Source organism: Struthio camelus, chromosome 5 (assembly GCF_040807025.1).
Source record: "Struthio camelus isolate bStrCam1 chromosome 5, bStrCam1.hap1, whole genome shotgun sequence".
Classification (NCBI taxonomy): domain Eukaryota; kingdom Metazoa; phylum Chordata; class Aves; order Struthioniformes; family Struthionidae; genus Struthio; species Struthio camelus.
Window position 1 is genome coordinate 78957161 of NC_090946.1, and position 23779 is coordinate 78980939.

The 23779-nt window shown below is 43.8% G+C and overlaps 1 protein-coding gene across 9 annotated transcripts in view; it reads right to left on the reverse strand.

Moving 5' to 3' along the window:
• Positions 1 to 244: 244 nt before the first annotated feature.
• The window catches only part of TMEM260 (transmembrane protein 260), a 40635-nt gene continuing 17100 nt past the window's right edge, over positions 245 to 23779 (reverse strand). For 6 of the 9 annotated variants that reach the window (XM_068947454.1, XM_068947458.1, XM_009670655.2 and 3 more), the window contains 13 exons: positions 17333 to 17510; positions 14536 to 14649; positions 12178 to 12357; positions 9838 to 9878; positions 9363 to 9446; positions 9021 to 9138; positions 8448 to 8620; positions 6871 to 7042; positions 6131 to 6279; positions 5062 to 5238; positions 4036 to 4089; positions 3508 to 3598; positions 245 to 2435 (listed from right to left, as the gene is read on the reverse strand). In XM_068947454.1, the coding sequence (XP_068803555.1) occupies positions 2160 to 2435; positions 3508 to 3598; positions 4036 to 4089; positions 5062 to 5238; positions 6131 to 6279; positions 6871 to 7042; positions 8448 to 8620; positions 9021 to 9138; positions 9363 to 9446; positions 9838 to 9878; positions 12178 to 12357; positions 14536 to 14649; positions 17333 to 17510 (1807 nt within the window). In that variant the 3' untranslated portion in view covers positions 245 to 2159. The remainder of the gene's footprint in view (positions 2436 to 3507; positions 3599 to 4035; positions 4090 to 5061; positions 5239 to 6130; positions 6280 to 6870; positions 7043 to 8447; positions 8621 to 9020; positions 9139 to 9362; positions 9447 to 9837; positions 9879 to 12177; positions 12358 to 14535; positions 14650 to 17332; positions 17511 to 23779) is intronic. The other 3 variants (XR_011141729.1, XR_011141728.1, XR_011141727.1) reach the window with 2 other exon arrangements.

Consider the following 23779-nt stretch of genomic DNA (forward strand, 5'->3'; position numbering starts at 1 on the left):
AGCCCCTCTTTTCTCCCAAGTAGATAGTGGAATCCACAAAAGCTTCCAATTATTTCAAGACTATACAGCTAAGGAGGGGCATCTAATCAAGATAAAGAAAACCCTTGGCTCAGTATATTTGCTTGAATGGATTTTCAATAATGCAGGTAACAAAAGCATTCAAAAATTGGATTCCTAATGCTTTTCTGCTAGGCTGAAGGACTGATTCTGAGAAGGGAGAAGAAAGCCAGCCATGAGAAAGCCCCACAGAGGAATGTATGATATTCTCTCGCTCTGTACAAACACTTTTACAGGAATTGACAAAATGGAAGAGATTTAAGTGAGGCACGGTCCACCTGAAATGTAGCCGATGATTGCAAGACAAAGAGCTAAAATGACACCTCTGAACGCTCCTCTTCATTCTCTGCCCTCTGCTTCTGTGGCTGTACAGCCCAGAACCCATAGGTTTAGCTTTTATTACGCATTTCTCATCTGCTGTTTGTCTGAGAATTGCCTACAAAAGACCAGGAGGAAATTGCTCTGGAAATCATACTATGCAAAATAAATCAGAATGAGAGGGAGAAAAATAAAGAACGTTCTCTTGTAACCCAGAGACAGAGATTCCTAGACAGAAGCTTGACTTTTATATATAAGACAGCGTTCGGTGAAAGCCATTACGGGAAACTAGCACTTAGAGGGGACAAAAAAAGAATACAGGTCTACTGTTAAAGGCATCTATTAGGATTAATAACCCAGCAAACCCAAATCTGCACAAATGTGGGCAAAGTAGAGATCACGCACGGCGCTCAAACTAGACTGACATTGACGTGACAGAGCACGCAGATGTGACACCTTCCACTCCTGCACAAATTGTGTTTTACTCTTCCAAGCGTCTGGAAACCTTCCAGGAGGTGCGTCTCCATAACTTGATCTTAACAGAAGTACCTCCTTCTTCTCTGAAAATTATACTAACCCAAACGCAATCCTGGTTTGGCAGCAATTTTTCTTGTTTAAAAAATCTAGGCTGAGCTCTCATGGAACTATGAAGCTAAGTATGGAAAATCTAACAATCACACATTACCATTAATAATACCAAGGAGACTTTGACGTTTGTTTTAAGCCTTTGAAGGACATGTTGATCAACAAAACATGTTGAAAGATAGACATGTTATTTCAGGTCGCTTTTTCTGAAAGCAGAACGGGCCGAGCCTTACACAGCTGAACCCCTGGGAACCAAGTCACTAGGCCTTCAGGATGGACGTGGCGACATGGCAGAGAAGAGCACTACCAGCTTGCGTAATAAGATGCCACAGCGTCAGCGCTATGAGCCACGTGGAAGCAATCCACTGACCAAGCTGATCTCCTTTCCCCAGTGCAGGACCTCTGCACCGTGGCCTCTCTGTCAGACTGATGCAGTCCAGGAGACGCCACACTACTCCCCATGGTGTCACGGTGGTCTACAAAGAAAAATGAAAGTTGCTTTCCTGCTCTATGAATACTGGTATTCTATGCTGGGATAAACTTCATTGCAGCAATGCAATGAAAACAACCTTCCCCGCAAAGCAAGCAAGGCTGAAAGAGCTGGGTTTATATTTACTCTACCGTCTCATGCTAGCGTCACTCCATCCATCCCCGGGCAGGTTGTGCCTGCAGCAGTCCCCTGTACAGGTGCACCCAGGTGACATAGCGTGTTCAGTAGCACGCCTTGGTTGACCTGACGAAAACTGGCCTACTCACACCGCCACATGACCTTAAAAACACACAGGTTCAATACAGCTTAAAGAAAATGTCTGCAGAAGATCGCGTTGCTCAGTAACAGAAGAAACGTTTAAAGAATAAATACATTTTTTGCATCTATACAGGATGCAGTACACAAAATGAAAAATCTTCACAGTATTACAGACTCAACAGTTTTCTTTAAAAGAAAACTCTTCTTTTTTACACCTGGTATTTTATTTTGCTATGCGCTTTCCCCATACAAAACAATACAAAATGTTCATTTGGCAATGACAATTGAAGAACAAACAACAGCCTGTTTCTACAAAGGTGATCAAGTTTGATATCTTCTTTGCTAATATTTCTGTCACCTTTTAAAGCCATTCTCATATTGTTAATGACCAATTCGATTTTATCTCCCGACTTCCAAATTCTGGCACTTCAGAAAGCACATCAAACAGGCTCTATACAGCTTGCTGCTTCAGATCTTTTTTCTTCATTTTCCTCAGCACCTGCAGTTCTTTCTTCAGGTGTTTTACAGCCTGCAGAATATCTTGTCGCTGGGGATCGTCCTCTGCTTTCTCAGTGTACAGAAGGAAATGTTTAATAGTTTCAGAGAGCAATGCTTCAGGATCCACATCCACCCGGTGGAGACGCAGCATCCTTTCACAAGCTATTGCATAGTTTTTGTGCCAGTTCACAGGATGCTTTGGATGAGAGTTGATAATTTCTTTGTATGACTGTTAAAGGATAAAAGAAAAAAAAAAAGTACAAGTTAATTAAATGAGTGGAAAACAGTTCTTAATAGTACTTTAAAACTGTCTGTAGTTTTTAAAAGGACGGGTGTTATTTAGATGCCCAAATCCAGAGTCCGAACATTTCTGAAACTCCCTGTTTGCCATGCGGTGTGCAATAGCGTGAATCCAAAACCCAACAGGGGACTAAAATGTTTCTAAACAAATAGCTACTCTAGGAAATGAAACATTACAGGTGATCGAGATAACCTCCCTGCATATTATGCACTTCCCCAAGAGAGATGTTATACCGGACTAGGGAAAAGAGATTTCACTGCAGTGCCTGGAAAAACATTTACTCAATATTTCAGGAGATCAGGATGTCTTCTGCAGGATTTAAGCAGTCTGTTGACTTCAGAGGGAATATTCATAAGCTCAACATCAGGCAGACGCCTGCGAACTTTGCTGAACAGAACAGCAAAAAAATCACCATGAAGTAGGCAAGAATTTAAAGGAAAATATTTGTTGACTGTTTGCTGGGGTATAAAACATTCTTCCTCTCTGCTGACACACACTGATCGTTTTGTACATCCGTTGGCATCTCTGGCAGTACGATATTTCCAGAGATACCTACATTAGCCCGTGTGTGTCATTCTTTGGTGTGAAATGCAGCAGAATTAATCTGCAGTGAGAAGACTGTCGGATTTTACACTTGCTGGCTCGGATGCATGACTATATAATGACAGAGGGGACAAGAGCAGAGAGGGGACGTCAGGACAAGCAATCTCTTGGCATGGGTTTGGAGCCCAACACAGACAACATAATTATAGCAAAAGCAGAGTGTTGACTGGTTAGCTTTTGGCATCCTCCGTGATCGAGAGGGCAAGTAGGGATGGATAAAATCCCTGAACAAATCTCTTTGAATCTGCTGCGCTCCTGGTTTGGATGAACAAGGAAGAATGCAGATTACAGGACTGCCTACCTGTGTGGAAACACCATGATATTTCTATGGAGCTGAGAAATTTAAAAAATGAATGGCAATTGCAGGGGGAATTCATAACCAAAATATGTGACTTACAGCGTACGCAAATGTGTAAAGTTGTGATTTTATTTCTGCAGTCACACTGGCAGTTTCTGCAAGGTCAAATATAAAGAAAGCTGTTTTCATCCTAGGAAAACAAGAAAAACATCTATTATAACAACTCCTTAGGCTGACTAGGTCACATCACATGATTACACACATCTTCAACATGTCCATTAAGCTCTTTAATCATACAGGAGAGTACACAAGCTGTGCGTCTGTTTAAGTCTGCAGCAAAACAAATTCCTTTCCATCATATATTTTCTCACTCTATAGCCAAACTACTGCCTGCTTCTTCAAGACACACTGCCCAGAACATATTAGTTAAAAATAACCACCACCTTCCTGAAGGATCTACCAGAGGCAATGCATTGCTGATCTCATTCTGCCAGTGTTTTCCTTTTAAAGCTTGGCACATTTAGATCCAATACACCAATGTGCCATCAATGCCCACTTTGATGTGTATTCCACACCACTGAGTTGGCATCGTGTCCTGACTATTGGGGGAAAGCAAAGGAACATCACCTGGCTTGCCACATCTCCTCATTCGCGACAGCTTCCCAGGAAGAGGGCTTGAACCTAAACAGGAATTAAAATAAAATTCAGCCACTGGATCCACGTCTCTGCATTTCACCCATTGCACAATCATCCTTTCTAACTCTAGCAGCTACAGACCTCCCGAGCAGAAAAAATTATGTCATGAAGCCTATGGCTCTGACAGCAAGGAATTCAACTGATCCTTAGTCACTCATAAAACTTTTTCTTCTTTCTGGATAGGAGTCATCTATGGTATGTTACATGCCTCACAGTAGCCCAGCTATTCTCCAAGTGGGAGAGATGCTTTTTATCATCCAGTCAGTTCAGTTTATCACACACACAGTTTTGGATGTCCCATGCCCTCAATGTCTTTTTGGCCCCTGACAACAGGGAAAACATCAAGTTTTAAGATCAGAATTGGACCTGATATTCAACTCGAAATGTCCTCTCTACTCTTAATACTAACAAGAATAGTACATGCAGATTTCTTATATATTTTTAAACACAAAACACTATCATTACAGCTTATGCTTAATTTTCTTAAAAAAATAAAATAAAAAGCTGTTTTGTTTTAAATTTGGCTGCAATTCACCTAAGCATTTTCACCTGTACCTCAGAAACACCCTTACTCAGCAAAGGTATTTACTCACATTCATAAATCCAGTGTCTACAAGAGCATTTGTGAAGGCCCCCAAGTCCCCTGGAACAGAATCAGCCCCAGTACTTGTGCTAGAACATCCTGCTGAACCAGGACCACGAAGCTCAGAGAAACAAAGAACAACCACTCTACTTCTGGACAAGAAGAGCGTTAAGAGTCGCAACCCAGTCATGTCAATGCTATAGGTGGAACTGGACAAGCCAACAGTCATAGGAGTTGCCCAAACCCCAGCAGTCGCTGTTCCACCAGCCCTAGAGGGGAAGGGTTAGGTACAGTGGCATTGCAGTGGATGTGGTTACGCTGCTGGCAGAAGAATTATGAATAAAAAGGAACAGAGTCGTGTCTATGCCTTGTACCTTCCATAGTCTTCAGTCCAGTTATAGAGACTTCTTGTAAGACGAATCCACTCTCCTGGGTCAAAGACAACTTCAGAAGGAACCAACTTTTCACAAGTACCCCATGGCCAAAGCAAATAGCTCTTTCTCCACGTTGAGTCCCCTTCATGAAGACCTATGCAGACAAACACTTCCTTACTGCCAAAAAACCAGAGAAAGCAAGCATGAAGCCATGCCACAGGCCTTGGGCAACACCACGTACTAGAGCAAGCTGTACACTTCACATCGGTGCAGTGGGACAGGTCTTAAGCAGCAAAGCATTTTCTGTGGCAGATATCCACCCAGAGCTTTTCACCTCAGAAAGAGCACATCCCCATGTCAGTCCACAACACAGCTCTCCCGCTCCTAGCGAAGATCCCAGCTGGCACTGCACATCTAGCGCAGCCCACGCAGGAGCCATTGTGAGAGGAGACGTCCTCTCCTCTGCGTCAGTCCATGCGAGCGTGCCCGAAGCACTGACCAGAAGCCCGTTTTTTCCTGCCTGCACCTGGCAATGCTCTTCTGCTTACCAACACTCGCAAGGTTCTCCCTGGCTAGCCTAAATGCAGATGCTGTTCTTATTCATGCAAGTATCTAATCCTTTCTCCACTCCTACTAAGCTATTTTTATATGATGATTATTCCTGGAATACATTCATTCTATGCTAATAAGTTGGCCACAATGTTCACGAAGGAGAAGCAGCAGCAATTTGCTCTCACAGTCATTCTGAGTACATGGGAACATTCCTTTCTTTGTCATGAACAGTGTCAACAAAAGAAAAAAAAATCAGTAAATATTTGCTGCCAATCACCTTCTTAGCTTTCCTTCCTAAAAACCAAACCAACCTCCAAACAACAAGAAATATTATATCCGGATGGAGTTACTTCTGCAGAGATATTCACTTTAATTGCAAAAATAATCTCACCACTAGGGAGGAAGTCAGCGGAGAAAATTGGTCTTTTGGATGCAGTAGCAAGCTGTTCCATAAACAATTTCAAGAAAAAAGGCTGAAGATTTTAGGAAGGCTGTTACATATGAAAGAAATGCTTACTGTTTATTTACTTTGAGGAAACGATGGAGATTAAAAGCAAGTGTCCCATCAGGTAATACTCCTTCCACAGGATTCCACCGGTTCCCAGGAAAATAAATGCCAGGTAAATGCTTTGCCAGCTTGGGTAAATACCACTCATAAGTCATCATCTATCACCAAAATATTAGCAAAATCAAAATAAGAAACAAAGTTTTCATCTATTTTACATCCAGAAGCATAGCAAACTGTTTCTGCACAAGTAACGAGTCTATTTTTTCATTAAGGGTCACCTCCCACTTTACCAACTGTCCAGGATCACACCGCCAGACCAGATTACTAGTGGTTTCTGACAAGAGGCACACAATCCTCCCCTTTGAGGGGGAAAAACTCTAAAGAAACATGGAGCACCTTCTGCTGATATAAGAGACACAATGAGGGTTTAGTTTCATTCAGCATGAGGATGTAGATTTTGGTTTTGCCAACAGGTCACAAACCCTCGTTGCAAAGTCCAAGCACTGACGTAGCAGTGAAAGGACAAGCTTCGGAGGGTCTGAATGGGGCTTCCACACCGTGCCCCATCTCCCAGGCTAGATTCTCCTCGCAGACCTAGGACTACCCATAACGATTTATAAACCAATTTTATCTCAGCATCGTGATTTTTATTTCAGCAAAGCCCCAAGGAGAGAAGGAAACAACTAAACTTTTGTTTCCTATTTTTAAATCTGTCTGTTACCTAATTCAATAACACTTCTTGAACCTACCTCCTGGTCCACTAATGTGATATCTGGCCTCATCCCTTCGCAATAATGAATGTAACGAAGAGCATTCCCAGGTAAGTCTCCTCTTAGCAAGATCACTGCACCCATCGGCATCGAGGACAGCAGATTTCTTGCAAAGTTATCAATAACATGATTGCTGCTTTGATCACAAGCACTTAAGAGAATAGATGAAAAACAGAATCTCAAAAACAGATATTTGCATGGCTTTGAATTTCTTCAGAACAATTTTATGCAATAGGCATCCACAGGAAAATATAACAAGTCCTTTGCCCCGGTTAGATCTTGCTGAACAGTATTGTTGCCACTGCTGAGAAACCAAGATACAGAAATAAAGCATTTAGACTGAAGTCCCCCAGAAACCAGCAACAGAGACGTTATCCGCTAGTTCTGACAAAATATATGCTCACTGCACACCTTCATCTCACTTCTGATTTTTCTTGGGCTAAACCTATAGGCTTTTTAGTTGGAGCTGAAAGTGTCAGTATAATGCATTAAGAAAAACAAGTTTTTGTATGATCAGATAGAGCTAGATTTACATTACCTGAGATTAGACCCTTTTTGTTACACAGTCGTGTGTGTGTGCGTGCATGCGCACCAACGCCTGGGTTTTCCTTATGCACACACTCCAGGTGGCAGGTATGGACCCAAGAACAGGGCATTACGTGACTGGCTCAGGGCTCCTATGAACAGGCCTTTGTGAAAAGATGTGCATGAAGGAAGGATTCATGCCTTAGAAGGCTACGTGCTCTACACTTCACCCATTGGCAAACCTCTCTCTACCTGAGCACCCCTACTACTACACTGATTTCTATCCAAACCACTGGAGAGTCTTCAGCGTGGCTATGGGATAAGGAAGCCCTATGCTACAAATCTAGCTCCTCAAAAAGAAAAAAATAAAGAAAAAAAAACCCCAGGACACATGAAGCAAAGCAATGGAAAGAGAAGATGACCATTCAGGTCAAATGAATTCTGTAAACCTTAGGAAATAAAGCATGGATTTATGGCTTTATTTCATGAAAGCCTTATTCATCTACATGGTTTTCTTCCTTTGACCTATAAGATACTCTCTTTTACAGCCTTGGTGATACTGGGGGAGACCCAACAAGGGAATGAAGCAGACTCCATTCCTGCAGGCTGTGGCCTCCCAAGCTTGGATGGGAGCCTTGACTTGTGGCATCAAGAGATCAGGGAAGACCAGTGCGGGTGGATCAGAGGGCTCTTCTTTCCATGGGTCAAAGAAAGGGTACCACTTAGATCCGCTTGCAGACATGATCTGAGGCCAGTGTGTCCCAGCTGAGGGAGTACAGCAGCCTGCCTCGGAGCCTGCCATCCTCCTCCCCAGAGCCCTCAGCTCCTTCGTTTCCTACAGGCTTTGCTGGTGAAAGAATGACCCCTCTCCTGCAGTCCCCAGCCCTGTGCCCCCAAACTGCCCTTTTCCTTTAGAGACAAAGGCAGAAACTCAAGAAGCAGGAGGAGGGGTTTAAAATAGCATCTGGACTGCACTTCACCCTGCAGACCCGGGAAGTCGCAGCACCGCGCGCTCCCAGGGTATCTGTTACCTGTAATTGGCACAGACTTGACAAGTAACAAGAGCGATAGCAGAAAGCCACTCCAGACACGGCAGCGCCCGGCTGTTCTCCAGCACGGTGTTTCCGACAGAGATAAGCCAGGCTAGTCCCAGACCCGCTAGCACAGCGACTGCTGCGTTGCTCTGCATCCAGAATCGTTCCACCTAAGAAACAATGTACACAGAGAATGTATCCAAGTGACAGGCATGACATTAATGTTTGTTTATTTAGGACATGGGTCCACATTTTCAGGACAGGATGGTCTCCGGGCTGAAAAGCTCACAGTTTAAGGGCAGGCAGAGATTAAAGAAGGGGAACAGACAGGGGATGTTTTTTAATCACTTTTTAATCACAAATCACATTTCCAAATTTGCAGAGACCGTATTTCTGTTTCCCCAGCTATAAGAAAACAGAATATGTGGCTGTATTTTTGCCCCTTAGGTAGCACCAAGACGACCACCTGCTCATGTTTATCAGGGGCAACAGCCAACTAAGCCAACTAAGCAAAAAAGAGGCTTCTTCCAAAAATTAACACCCCAGAGCAATTTTTGGAATGAAACTCACCACACCCAGAAACAGAGGTTTTGTAATATCCAAATTTGCCCTCCAAGCAAAGAACAGTGAATAAACACAGAGCATTCCAGTGAAGAGCCAAATCACGGGCAATTTCTGCTGCGTTGTCCTGTAAAAAAACAACATAATGTTCCAGTGGCATGACTAAAAAGGAGACAAAAGTTATATGCACTTGAAAAGAACTACCTCCCCATGTACCTCAGCACATTTAATACTAGGAATTAGACTAGATCCATTTTGGCATACGGCAGAGAAAGCACCTCGAAAGATCACCATTTAATCAGTACACATTTAATCAGTGCACATCGGAGCAAATATTCTCCTTCAACTTACGGCAGGGCTGCACTTAAACAGGCCACGAGCGCCAGGGTGAGGACAGCAAGGGAGAGCTCAGACTTCATCTGCGTCAGCTGGAAACTGTGGAGAAATTAATGCATGTCTGCTTCATCCCCAAATCACCCTGGCACCAAATTGAAGTGTCAGGAGAAGCAGGGTACAAGCACAACATAACATATTCCATTCTGCTGTGATTAAGTCTACTGGAAATGGGAAGAAACCTATTTTTTACTTCAAAATTTTAAATCAAAGATCACTGGGGAGAGGGAAACCAGCATTCTGACTTCAACGGAGACGTCAGCTGGACATGGGCACGGTGTCCAAGTGCCAGACATGCACGGCCCCATGCCTCCCTCATCTCAGGCAGCTGGCTCTGAGAAAAGTCAAGGTGACAACAGGAAAGGAGCTACCTTGACAAAAGCGATAGGGTTAGTGACAGTGCACTAAAAGGTGCAATCAAGATTTTACTCACACCAATATCTCTCTCATACTGGATCCTGTCTCTGATTTGGCCTAGATTAAAAAGAAAGAAAAACAATAAGAAACCCATACACTGACTGATGTATCACTGGGGAAAGTCTTTTCCTTTTGTTTGTAGAGCCTCAGACACAAGGGGCTCCTTCACAAACCCTCCAGGTGGTACCACAAGGTTGTCACGGGGAACAGTTATTGCTTAAAAAAAGAAAAAAAAAAGCCAGCAAACTCTGCTACACCTCCATCGCAAGATGTTCTTCTAGGTTCTTGTCTTCAGTCATGAAAGTGTGCAGGGTTTACTGAACATATTAAGAATATCTTATTTCAAGTACTACAGAGCTATTTCCCTCTAACCCAAACGCACTGTATAGTTTAACTGTGATCTGTTGGCATATTGGCATGGTATTGTCTGGGACTTCTCCCAGCAGCCTGAGACAAGCACGCGGGCCTCAATTCCTGCTCGCTTACCAGACTTGCCTATGCCCCCTCTGCCCTCCCAGAGCCAGAGCTGCACGGACGCAAGTAGTTTTCCACTGCAGAGACAGGCAGTCCACAGCACAACAAGACACGCTCAGTGGAGGTAAGGCCCTAGCTTTGCAGGGGCTTGGTGGAAAAGCCATGGCTACCAGAGAAAAGATACAAGGTAAGATGATCCAGGAGGTCTGGAAGGAATCTCAGTAAAAATAAAATTTTTAATTAAAAAGGAGGGAAAGCCAGCTCACAGGTCACTATGCACCACCACTAGCCCAAGCCTCTTGCTTTCCTTCTTGCAGGTTTTTATTTCTTGCACAAGCTCCATCCTGCTGGCACCTGAGGGCAGCTGTGGCAGCTTCTGGCTCCAGACGTGTCCCTTGCAAGAAAAGGGGTTGCTGATCCTCAGTCTCTAGATCAACGCTTCTGCAGTTTGGCCCGTAAAGCCAGAAATGCAGCGCTATGCAGTCTCTGTGCTTCCACCAGGAAACGGGCGGGCTCTGCAAGGATCTCAGGAGAGAAGCGCCCTCCACTCTTCTCTCTGGTTTTCTGACCTGTACTTAAAATTGAGCCTTCTCTGGGATGCAAGGGCTGTCTGTCAATCAAGGCAAGGCTCTGGCATTAGCTCAACTGGAATTGGGACCAAACATTTGCATTTTGCTGCATTTATTGCTACCACTTCACACAGGCTCTGCTCCAGAGGATCCCTCTTGGAGTATGGAAGTAAATATGATTTGTGGTGCAGAGTTACACATAGTTCATCTACAAGCGTCTTGAACATCAGCTTGAATTCACCGCATATGATGGAGGAAAGTGTTAAGGGATTTGCATGCCTTGGTATTGCTCTGCCCAATGGAGTCTAATTCTTAGAAGACAGCTGGGAATAGGACAACAGGGGAAACCTCAGAAGTCCTTCAGAGGGTGGATCTTCTCTCTCTAGGAGTTTCGGAAAGATTAAGTGCCAGCAGCAAGAATTATCAAATCTTTTGCCTCAGATACTACAGCCACACACTTACAGCTCTCAGAGGAGGCTGTAAGAACATCCGTTGAAATGCCAATCGTGCTTGCTGCGTAGCAAAGGCTGGATGCAGCTGCTGCACGCACAAGACTTAATTTCCATGGATGTGGAGGCCAATGACCCAGACGAATGAGATGATATGTAAAACATACCCTTTTTGGTTTCTTTTTTTTTTTTTTGTCCTGATGGTGCAATTTCCCACCCCTTTCCACCAAATTCTCTGAAGCAGGATGGAAAGAAGGGCCTTGGGTGGCTGGAAGCCAAAAATCTACATTAGGGCCGGAGAAGACAGATGCAAACCCTATGCTCAGCAAACAGCCACATAACACCTCCCTCCATTTGCAAGAGCACAGACTAGTCAGAATAATTCAGATCAGAGGATTCAGAGACCCCAAAACCTACCACTCATTTCAATAAAATATCACCAAGGAGTTAGAGAAATCTCTTTTTAAGGTAAGACAATAATAACTGCTTGTGATCTTTTAAAATAGCTGAACTTAATATAAAAGGACAATCATTTATCTTAAAAAGAGAACAATATGAAATTGATGTTATCACCTCTCTCTAGCACAGCTTGCTCTTTGGGCTATTATGAATACGAAATACCTGTGTAGTTCCCAATAAATACTACAGCTCACCCCATAAAGGTAAAGAGAATGATTTTTGTGGTTTACCAGCCATCTGATCCACTGCCAGAAAACCTGACCGATCGATAGGTCAAAAACAGAAATGCTAAAGAAGCAAAGTTTTCAGTTTCTTCCCCTACAAGCTGTTAAATGCCATGGTTAGAAAGGTTCTGCTACAGCATAACTTCAGAAGAAAGCCTGTTAGAAAATGACCCTTATTTACCAGATTGAACGTCCCATATTCTTCCCTGAGAAAGTGGGTCAAAAATCCTTGAAAAGTCGTCTGGTCTCCCCACGTCCAACGGGCTCGGTTGAGGTAGGACGAAGCCGGCAGATAGAGATAAGGCAGCAAACCAGCCAAGAAGCATAAACCCAACTTCAGCAAATGGCCTAGGGACAATTCCTGCACCAAAATATGTCATATTGCATAACAATGTTTATTTTAGTTTAATCACACTGGAACTTCAAGAACAGATAAAGAAAAAACATCAAATATATTTACACAGAGCTGATCTCTCAATTTATAGTAAGTCCCTACAAAATGCTATGTTAAACCTTATGATTTTGTGGATTACCAGGAAACTGCATCAAACTGATCTCCTTTGCATGGCAGGGTGAAATTTAAGTGAAGCAAATAATATTAGCTAGGACTCATGAGTATCATACTCATTGCATCTTTCACATTTAAATCATGGCATGACATGCATAGATGGCTGAAGCACTGCAAGGCTGAGATAACCCACTTTGCAGTGATTAAGAGTTGGCTGGTATTCCATCTGGCAAAAAAAAAAATGCTGCTCTAGTACAACTACACACATCATCACCATCATCAGGAGTCAGTTTAGCCATTTACTTTATCATGATGGTTAAATGGCTAAATTGGATAGGCCAACTTTTGGGGTGGGATTTTCAAGACTGCCTAAGGGGTCAGGAAGACAAGACTTTCAAAGGGACTTCTGTGCCTAACTCCTTTAAGTGCTTTGGAAAATCCCACCCTAGAATACTGCACGCTTGCTTTATCATTAGCCACTGTCCTGTCAATCAAAGTACTTCCTTTAGTGTTTGGGGTTATGTGGAAGAGACACCATTCAAAGTGACAATCTACAAAGCAGAAAAAGTAGCTTGATAAAGTTGGCTGAAATTCCTTCAGGAAGAAGACTGGCTTCTTTTTACTGAAAGGCACCACATTCAATCAAATATCTGTCATATTAGATGGCTTTCTGCAGCAGGCACTACTGGCCTATCTGAAGTGTTTCCCAGGAATGTTATACAGGCACAGCACTCTTCTGCTGCAGCTCACAGCTCTCTGGGCCTCTCCCGTTGAAAAAAGGCTCAGTTTAAAGAACACAAATACACTGCAGAGCGAGTCACCATGTTGTCACATGAAATACATAGTCAAAAGGGGTTTTGCTGACCAGAAGATTTTGGATCAAGCTTGTCTGAGCTGCATCCTATCTCTTGCAGCTCATGCACTTCACCTTGGGCTCAGTTGTATAACCTGCACTGTTGCCCAGAGGCATGGTTGATTTATCAGGTTAAGGGTGGAGAAATACAGGCAGAACTGATCCAGCAGAGGTCTGAACTGCTCTCACCTTCAGGGAGCAAAAGAGAGAGAGAGGAAAGGTGGAGGTTTCTCAGGGCCACTCGTAAAGTCATCAGAGTGTCTGCGACTTGGAGGTAAGCAGCCATTTGCAGGACAAACTAGAGTTCCTACAGCACATCTGCAGCCAGCGGGACACAGGGACTTTCAGCAGGTCACCCCGGCAGACAAGGGCATTGTAGGACCCCTGAACGGGACTTTGGAGCCTAATCCAGACAGAAGCACAGCACCTTAGTGAGTCAGATATGCCAAGAGGCCGTTTTCACCTTGTTACCCAAGCTTAATAAAGAGGTCTAACAGGATCCCAGTAGTTCAGCATCAGCTGGACATCCTGAGAAGGGGCTCTCTGGCGGGAGATAAAAGGCTCCTTTACTGCTGTGCTGTTCATTCTGGCTGTGTCTTCGACTGTTGACATCCTGAGCAGGTGCACAGTGCTGTGCAGTAAGAGTCGGCGCTTTCGTGCACTACCACGAGGGAATCAACCTACAGAAACTCACCTTGACAGTCATGAGAAATCCCGCAGCGTAAGCTGGGGGAAGCAGAGCCCGATTGCTCGTGCCTGTAACTTCTCACCAGCACAGTCCCCTGCACATTCACTTATTTTCCAGTTTGTGGAAGGTCACTGAACATGCTCTTATTTCCTACACACTGAGCAGTTTTCAGTTCTGTCAGTCTCGTGACAGCATACTTGGTACGCTGTAAACAGCTGGGACCAGAGTCCCATGCCAGGATGAACGGACAGGTCGCAGACTGCTCAAATGAGTGACAGCTCCAAAGCCCCTCCACCATTATCCCCAGCTCTCACGTCAGCATGATAGACTGTAACTTCAGTGGATTATGACTGACCCAGTTAGATAGACCATTAACTGTCACTGTTCTTACATCAACATAAAAGTGATGCAAGCGCTTGGAAAGAAGAATTACTAACTGCTTTAAAATAAACTGTAAGAGGCATGAGTCAGCAGGAGTTAAAATACCTACCATCTTTCTGAAAAGCCGAAAGAGAACCCAAGGCACAACGCAAACAACATAAAGCACTATCGTGTGCTGATTGCACAAACTGAGCCCACAGCAAAAGGCACCAATTTTGGAGATCTGGAAGGAAGGGAAAAGAATTCACAATTAGAGTTTGCAAAGACATCCAGAGACCAAAACACCTTCAACACAGCCCACGGCACGCTTGCAGAAGGCAGGCAAATATACCACTGAGCACTAGCCAATTGCAATACAGACAACACCACTTATTTTAGATTATTTACAGAAAGATGGTATTTGTTTAACAGAAAACATATTTAAGAAATGTCAGGCTGAGTAGCTGAGTGGCTATTTCTCAATGTACATAGAGATTGTAAGTAGCATTATCATGCCGTAACGATGTAGTCCACAACTTCAAATTCACAGCTATTAGGGCTCAACCGATACAAGAGACTGCACAGGTCATGGGGAGCTGACCACTTTATCAACCTGCCATGCGCCGAACTGACTCCTAGTGTCTCCAGACTCCCCCATGTTAGACAACCTGCCGCCTTTTCTCCCAAATGCGAAATTTCCCCTAGAGCTGTCCTAGTCTGCTGTACTGCTGCCCACATCCTCCACGAGTGACAGGATCTAGCTCCTGAACCATGAGAACAGGAATTCAGTACTGCTGGGAAAGGAGACTGCCAAGCAGTCGCTCCAAATTTTTCAGAAATAATACCCCAAAATAATGCCACCATTATGTACAGAGACACCATTTTAAATAACAAACATGATTTTTTCCTCTTCCTCAGGCACTGAAGGCTAAAGTCAAGGCTACGCAAACTTCCCAGGCAAAGGGAATTAAATGCAACAGAGCTCACTAGTTTAAAAACTCCATTCAGAGCATCTCTAAAATAATTTTCTGATAAAACAGGTAGCGCACCCAGGCTATGCAGTGCTGCTGCAGAGTATTTCTGCTACCCATTCAGGATTATTCTCAGCTTCATTACTGGTAACATGGCCATCCCTGGCTGACACTAACAAAAGCCTCTTTCCACCCCTCGCTGCCATATGCTCTGCTCAGCCCCAGTCCTTCACCATCCACACCAAGGCTGAGTCCTCTTCATTCAGGTGGGCTAGCTCCAGGCTACTACAAGAGCTAAACCATATACAAACCCTGGGTCTGGGCCACTTTCACCACCAGATACTGTCCCTCCCCTGAATTCCCTGCCTCCTCTATCACCAGCCATCTGGTCCATGCTACACCCTTGAGCCAGGCTCTGCCCATGCCCCAGGGTAGTCCCCCACTGGCAAAAAGCCATCAGAGTCTCACAGGGGTTGGTGGAAAAGAGCCAACAACCTGTCCTCACCTCCGCAGCCATCCCCTGGGAGCACGGGCATTTTTAACTCTTATTAGAGCATCCCCCTGCTTCCTTCAGTCATCGGCAAGGAAGGCATGAGAGATGTAAGCACCTGCCTTGGACTGCATGAAGGGATCATGCGGCAAATTTTAGTGATCAGCTGGTATTCAACATTGGATGCTGGTTTGCCACCAAAACATTCACCGAAATTTCAAGACTATACTTGTAGGCTTCAGACCTGCCCTGCGGGACTTGGGACAACCAGACAAATTTTTCAAGTGAATTCGTGAGCTCTAAGCACCCCCCAAAGATGTCTGCAAGAGGGCCTGATTTCTGACAAGTGTTGAGAACTTGCTCTCTGAAACCTAGCCTCTTCAATGTGTGAGAAGCAGGACACCCAAAAAGCTGAAACAAACTCATTAATTGCTTCTCAAAATCTCCTTTGAAAACCCCATCAGAGACTGGGCACATAAATCATGGAAGCAGCTTGAAAAATGCCCAACACCATCTTTGTGGAGTCCAGGTATTAGGGATCTTGGGACAGGACTGATCAGAAAATGAAAAAAAATCAAATAATAAAACAAGCCATCTATAGCCAACAATAAAATATGCTATTTGAGAAGTCACTCAGTTGAGTAAACTACCACTCTGGACTCCTGAAACTCTGCAGTAGCCCTACAAGAATTGTTTTATTCACACAATTCATAGAAGTCACAGCAGGCAAGTCTGCAAGAGAAGAGATTAGATGTTCAGGCAAACAGGAGTACAAAGAACACAATTAGTGAGTATCATAAAATCAAAATATCATGTGAATGCATGGTTCTTCTATAAGGTAGAGAAGATAGCAAGAAACTTAATGTCTCTGTATTTAATAATGCCATTATTTTAGGGACACCTTCAATTTCAAAAGAGCATGCATGGAACTGCAGAGAACTGATTGAAAATGTGGTCTTTTTGGTTTTTCAGTAGAGACTTGGGTTTCCAACTAGATGTAGATTTCCGTAAGATGCATCTGTTTAACCTCAGGAAATATATCAGTTCTTAAAACAAAAACTTGAACACTCACAGCTTGCTTTGAGTCTCTGATGCAGGAAACTAAACTTTACACCAAAACACTCAGATGAAAACGATTTTGGTTTTTCCTCTTTCCACTACGTGTGTGTGTGTGCGTGTGCGTGTGGTGTGTGTGTGTGTAAAACAACAACAAAATCCCACCCAACAAGTCCCAACTCAGTTCTTAAACAGCACGGACAGATTTTTTAAAGGTTTAGCACTTTCAAAAACCCAGGTAGGCCAGGAATCAACACCACTGAGAAGAGGTGCTGAACACAGTCCCAAAACCTGGCCTTGCCTATTTAAACAAAGCTAAATCAATGCTAAGTGAATAAGACATTAAACAGATGCATGATAACCAACTGAAAGAAAATAAAGAACTATTCACTTCACTTGAGATGTTTTACCTTTGATCTCTCTTTCGCAGTGGATGCCTCCTCAAAATGTGCGGTGAGAGCCATAAGCAGCCCCACAAACAGATTGTTTAAGCTAAAAACCTCTGCTGCGATGGACCACTGCCATGTTAGACGAGAAAATGAAAACACCCCCGCAGCAAGGATTCCTCCAGCATATGAGCCAGAAAGCCTGCAAACACAGATAACATGAAATCTTCTTTTCCAACAAAAAAGCCTACTTTATTGTCCTTTTTTTTTAAACATACTGTAGCAGCAGAAATTATGACTGCCACACAGCACCCTTCCAAAACATTATATGGTTAATATCTTCTTAATAATTTCATTACACAAAATTACAATTAGGAAGCCATCCTGTGTGTCTGCAAGCCACTGAGCGCAGCCTCTCAAAACCAAATGGCCGGCGAGCCAGACACAAGCATTTTTTCTTTCAAGCATTATGAAAACTTCCAGTACTGAAGTCAGTTCAGAAACCCTGATGAGCAATGACACAGTGGGTCATGGTACACCAAGCCAGAGAGTCATGCTTTTAACGGGATACTCTCAGCTAGAGGAAATGTGAGCAACGGTGCAGCCTTAAATTCATCAAGGCACTGTATAAAGAGTGGATTAGAGCTATTCATGACGGACAGCATTAGGAGAGCTTTCCCAACAGGGAGGTTTTAGTTTCTTGGGGGTGGGTGAGGATTGGATCCCTGAGGACCCCAGAAGGCATACGTGCCTGCTGGAGCTAGGAGCAAGGCCAAAGGGAAGAGAAAACAGGGGGTCTGCTCCAGCGGAAGACACAGAGGAAGAGGCATGAAGCACCCAGCGCTTGGACGTCTGCAAGCTCCCCTGGCAAAGCCAGGCCCCGCTGCAGTAATCGCCGCCTTTGTGACTTCCAGACTGGATTACGGCGCACGCTCCCCACGGAGCTGCTTTCCCAACTTGGCTGGAGGCTGCAGCTGGCGCAGGGAGCCTACAAGGTGGGATTTAGCCCAAGAAACCTATTACACCAGGTCTTCAATAGCAGCTCTGGCTCCCTGGTTGTGTTAAGGGGCAGCCTAAGTTCTCTACTTTGAACTCTGTCGAAACTTGGTTGTTTGGGGGGCCTCTCCTTTGTGAAGTCACCCCAAAAAGATGCCACATAGGCTACCACAACTACCCCAATTGTGTCTTCCTCAAAGATACAAAACGTCATGGCTCCTGTCCAAAAATTCATCCAAGCTGTAAGACTAAACTAGGCTTTACCATGACCCAGGTATTTTCCTAGTCTGAGCTGCGATTTGCCCCTCTCCATTACACACATTTCCACTTAGACTTTGTATTTTCAAAAATAATTTGCGTTTCTAAGAAAGTTTAAAACAAAATTATTATAAGCTAACCAACCTGTTCATCAAGCTACCTGTGTAAGTTGCTCCTAAGTACCAACTATCTCCTCTACCACAATCAGAGCGAAGTCCCAGGGTTACTCAGCCCGGCTGAGTTTGCCCATCAGGTAATCAGAGCAGTGGGTATCCACCTAAGATTTGCTTATGGAGCTCTTCACAAGTCATAACACCCTATCTTTTTTTTCCCACTTCTCTGGAACAACCTAAGCTCCCTCAATCTCTCAAGCACACTGAAAAGTCAACATAACACAGCAGATGTTAGAGAAGGACCTGTGCAGTTAGAACTGGAATTTTTAGTCCCGTTAAAAAAATGAGAGGCAGCGTTCACGGGGAAGAAAGGATGGCATAAGGACCTGGGAAGATCAGGTCTCAGTTAGGACTAACAATTTTTGTTTTATCTCCTTTGTATCTCCTTTGTATTGTTTTATCCCCTTTGTGTTTTCAGATCTGCAGTAGCTGGAGAAGCAAGGCAGTTCATTGATACTGGACAAAAAGTAACCAACTATCGGACATCCAAGGCCAACACAAATCCAAGCAGATACTGTTTACTAACAGGAATGACACCCAAATGCAAAGTCTAAATGTTTCACAAAACTATTGCATTGAAGAACAATTACCAATCTCTCCTTCCATCTGGGATTTGTCAGAAAAGATCCAAAGATGGTTAAGGAAAATACTGCATCCAGGAAAGGACCTGAGAAAGCACAGCAGGACGTTGTTGTACACAAGGAGGACGCAAATAAACAAATTCTGCTTCCAGTAGTACTCAAGCAACTCCAATATCTTCCAGCCATGCAGCTGACTGAAGAACTATCCCCACTTATAGCCCAGTTCTCCAGAATTAGGCTCGACTTTGCTACAGTGCCTTTAGCCCTTAAGGCTAAACCCAGATGACAGCAGGGCAATGCTCCCCTTTCAAAGGGACAAAATGATGCTGACAATCACTATACGAGGAGCATCTTGGTCTCTGACAGGCAGCAATCTCCCATTCCCCAAACTCATAATCCAGTGGGAGCAAGTAACTGGGAACCACTTGGCCCCCAGAGATATTTCCCTCAATTTGAAAGTTCCCAGCCCTTTGCTCCTGATGTTTGTAAATAGCTCTGCTATGAGTTGGTGACACCAAGTCTAATCTGCCCAGGACACCTTAAGTGTAAAATAGGGTCATAAATAAAAACAGGCCTATAAGTGACTTTTTATTTGTAGAAGGAGCAGCAGATCAAAACGTTGTAGTGGGATCAGTCAGAAGTCCTGGTGACAGAGCAAGGAGATCTCAGGGTGACATAGTGCTTCAGCATCAAGACTGTAGGAAGAGATCAGGAAAATCAACAGGAGGGAAAAAGCTTGAAAAATCCCAAATGACAGCAGATGCAACAGTTTTAGGCCCACACTGTTTTAGATCAAAGCTGATCCTATAAAGAATCCTATAAGCTTTTGAAGAAAGGGGATAGAGAACCTTTTCCATCAAAAAAAAAAAAAAAAAAAAGGACAAACTTTGAAGTATCTTCTGTTGCCAGCTAAAAAGCCTGGATGTGCTGGACTTGCCCGTTCCTGACCCTGCCACAGAGGACACTGCCACTCAGCCCTGTCACTCACACCTTTCTACACAATAATTGGATCATAGGATTATTTCCTCGTGGTGAACACTAACATGCCTATAAAATGAGCTGTTACATCCTTATCTAAGTCCACAGGGTAGCAAGGTCTCGTTTAAATGTGAAGCTCCCAGTCTGCAGTCATGGGCAGTAAGAAGCGCAGTGTGGATTCCCTGTTAGTCCCTTTCTGCCCCTCTGATTCAAGCCTGCTCTAGCCACCACGGCTGCAAGACCAACATGGGGTTCGTGAACCGACATTTGCCATACAAATTCACCTACGCTGAAGATGAGTTGTGCTTTCTGCAGCGTCCAGGCAGCTTTGAGGCTTAATCTGATGGCACTGGGTGACTCCAACACAGCCCTGCTGATTTGATTCATACTGGTATATCGGTCTGCCCTATCAGAACTGGAAAAGGAGTCTAAGAAATTTAGTCATTGAAGTGACTATTAACATGTCCCTGGTCCTTCAGAAATTCCTCATATCTCCCTTCTGCTCACTCATGTTTCACCACTACAGTTAAAACTTTTAATTATTTAAAAAAAAAATAATTTAAATCCCTTTGGAACTCTTGCAGGGAAATAAAGGAGAGAAGGTAACACAACCTTCCCAAACATTTTTGGATGAAAAATAGCGCTTGAGACAAACCTCCCAATCATTTACCAATCCCTTCTTGTCTTTCCCAGAAAAGTCTCTGGTGTATTATCACTATTCAAATGAGATTAAAGAACTCCTTTCTTCTTGACAAAAAGTCTCAAACCAGTGATTCAAGTTTTATGAAATAAGTAAGGCTGAAACAAAAGCTGCTAAACCCAAAGCTTAAAGATTTATCGTAACTACGTGGGGCAGGGGACCTCTCTGCTCGTCATACAGCCCGCAAGCAGTGCAAGGTGAGGGTCCACAACCACATAGCTGTAGCTGTTTTTGTACAAAGAGTACATTATCTTTTGTCTCCCGCTTGGAAGCTCACAGTTGCAGATCTGGAACAGACTCCATATTCATGACCAGAACCAAGCCATGACACGCTTCACTGTCTAAGTAAGCCCAACTCTTACTTCAGTTCATAGCTGGCTAGGAAAGCATGGTGTCAGAGACCTCAGCAGAGACCCCTTGTCTGTGCTGAAGGAAGCAAAGTAGCTCACCTTGCCTGAGAAAAGTCACCACTACTTTGAATAAGTGGGAATGAGGCAGGTCCTCCAGGAACTCTATCAGAAGCAAGCGTGGCTCAGTCCTGATTATTCTTTTTTGTCTTCACAAATCTTATCACAAAGTGAAACTGCTGGAAAAGCTAGGCTACTAAGCTTACCTCATGAACATATTGTGTGCATGCAGTGCTAAATTCCTACGAGTAGAGTGGATACTGAAAATTAAACTGAAATGTGTTTCATTCTTAAAGAACATCAAGATAGCAGCTTTGGGAAAAGGAGCTGGACACCAAGATGAAAACTTAGAGGTTTTTTTTACAGATTCTGTTACCAGCAGCGAAAATGATGGGCTTAAAAGTTTACTGACTCAGAAGGAAACACTCTGGCAAGTGGAGGTGATGAGAACAGGTATCCTCAGATGAGGATACGACCTACCTGTCAGAAAAAACATCAGGCAGGTCTACACAATGCAACAACCGGTGGTGCAAAGTAGCACCAGAAGGTACAACAGAAATGAATGCAATATAGCTATGTTAGCATAATGCTGGGTCCAAATTAAACCAGACCTGCTGAGAGACTGGGCTAATGTGGTTACACTGCTCATTTTGATTCAAAAGAGGATCTTCACATACCACTGCACTTTGCAACCTGACAGCCCTTTGGGCTTCTCTAAAACAGTGTGGCACTGCATTGTGTCACCGCTGCCTTAGTGCCAAGCGGCTGCTCACCCCCATAAAACCAGAGAGTGTCCGAGGAGGCGACAAAGCAACGCAGGCAGAGACAACACAGATCAGCCACGGACAACATTCTGGACTAAAGAACAATTTTAAAGTGGAAAAGATACTTGCAGGCATTCACTCACACAAGGCAGAAAGACCTGAAAGAATGGGAGAGGCACAAAGACGAGAACAGAACAGAGAGTGAAAGAATTGAAAGACAGAAGAGAAAGGGCAGAGATCTGAACATGACGACAAGAAGCTTGAAACTGGTAGAGAAAGACAGGACAAAAAGATCTGCAAAGCAGGACAGTGCTGTTTGCAACTGAAGATGCTGTTAGCAATGCGTTCTGTAAGGACAGACAGAGCAAGCAGGACACCAGGGATCCAGAATGAAATGATAGCTTTAGTTACAGGCCCAGAGAGTATTTTGGTGGTCAAGACAGAGAATGTTATAGTGTAAGAAGATGAACGTGAGGGGTAAAGGAGACATCCCATAACTACAACAAAAGCTCAGCAGCAACTCAATTAGCAATGTTGAGGCAGGGGGAAGGAACAAGGTGAAGAACTCACCCACTGAGTGGAATGTGAGGCAGGATTTTTTCATGGTACTTAGAAAAGCAAAGAGCCTGACGCCAGAAACAAACACCACATCTAACATAAGCATCGCAAATAATTTCTACTTTCCAATTTTGTTCTTGCAGAACAAGAAACAAGTATACGCCCCTGTGGCCTCTGCCATCCAGACTGAGACCCACGCTGCTCCACCTACATTTGGCAGTAGATGCACTGCGGTCAGGTGAAGGAAAAGGTTATTTTTTTTCTGAAAACACCTTTTCTTTAAACACCTTGCATGGCAAAGACCCACTGACAGCTGAATCCTCAAGTGGCCTCATGTAAAAACAACACGTGGGAGGGCTTTATTGCATCGCTTTTGGGGAGTGGGGAAAGATAGCTAAGAAGGAAGGTAGCTTTGGGCTCACTCAAAGCCAGCGTGTTATCCCCCAAGTCTTTTAATTGTTATGATAAAACACAGCTGACCGAAACAAGATCATCAAGGGTTTGCTAGCAATTAAGTCATAGTGCCCGTAATAACCATCCCTTGTTCATCTGTCAACACAACATAGGCATAAAGCAACCGTCCAGTGACTCTCAGGAAGAGGGAGGCCATGAAGCGCAAAAGATGAGCAAAACCCCGCCGTAAGGCTCTGTCTAGCTACGAGGCTATTCTGGGCCTGGGGTAGGCGAAGAAAATCTCTTGGAGAGGGAGCCTGGGTTCCCCTGAAGAAAGTATTGCGAGGTGGTAATAAACCACCTTTGGAATGTCCTCAGCGACACAGAAACCAGGTTTTGAAACAAGAAAAGACCTTCAGCCAATACAACAATAGACAAGTCCTCATAATTTCTCCTAGGGATATTAAAGCTAACATTGTCAAGCCCATTTTGATAAGAATTGAAGCTCTGAGCTTGAATAAAATCTGCCTTCTAGGCTTGTTTATCTTACATGGAGGAAAAGCCAAGGGGACAGTTTGTATTTTTGATTTTGCAAAATAACTAGTTTTGGGCAAGACCTGCTCAAAACACGTGGAGTAACTTTCAAAAACAGAAAAAAAAGGC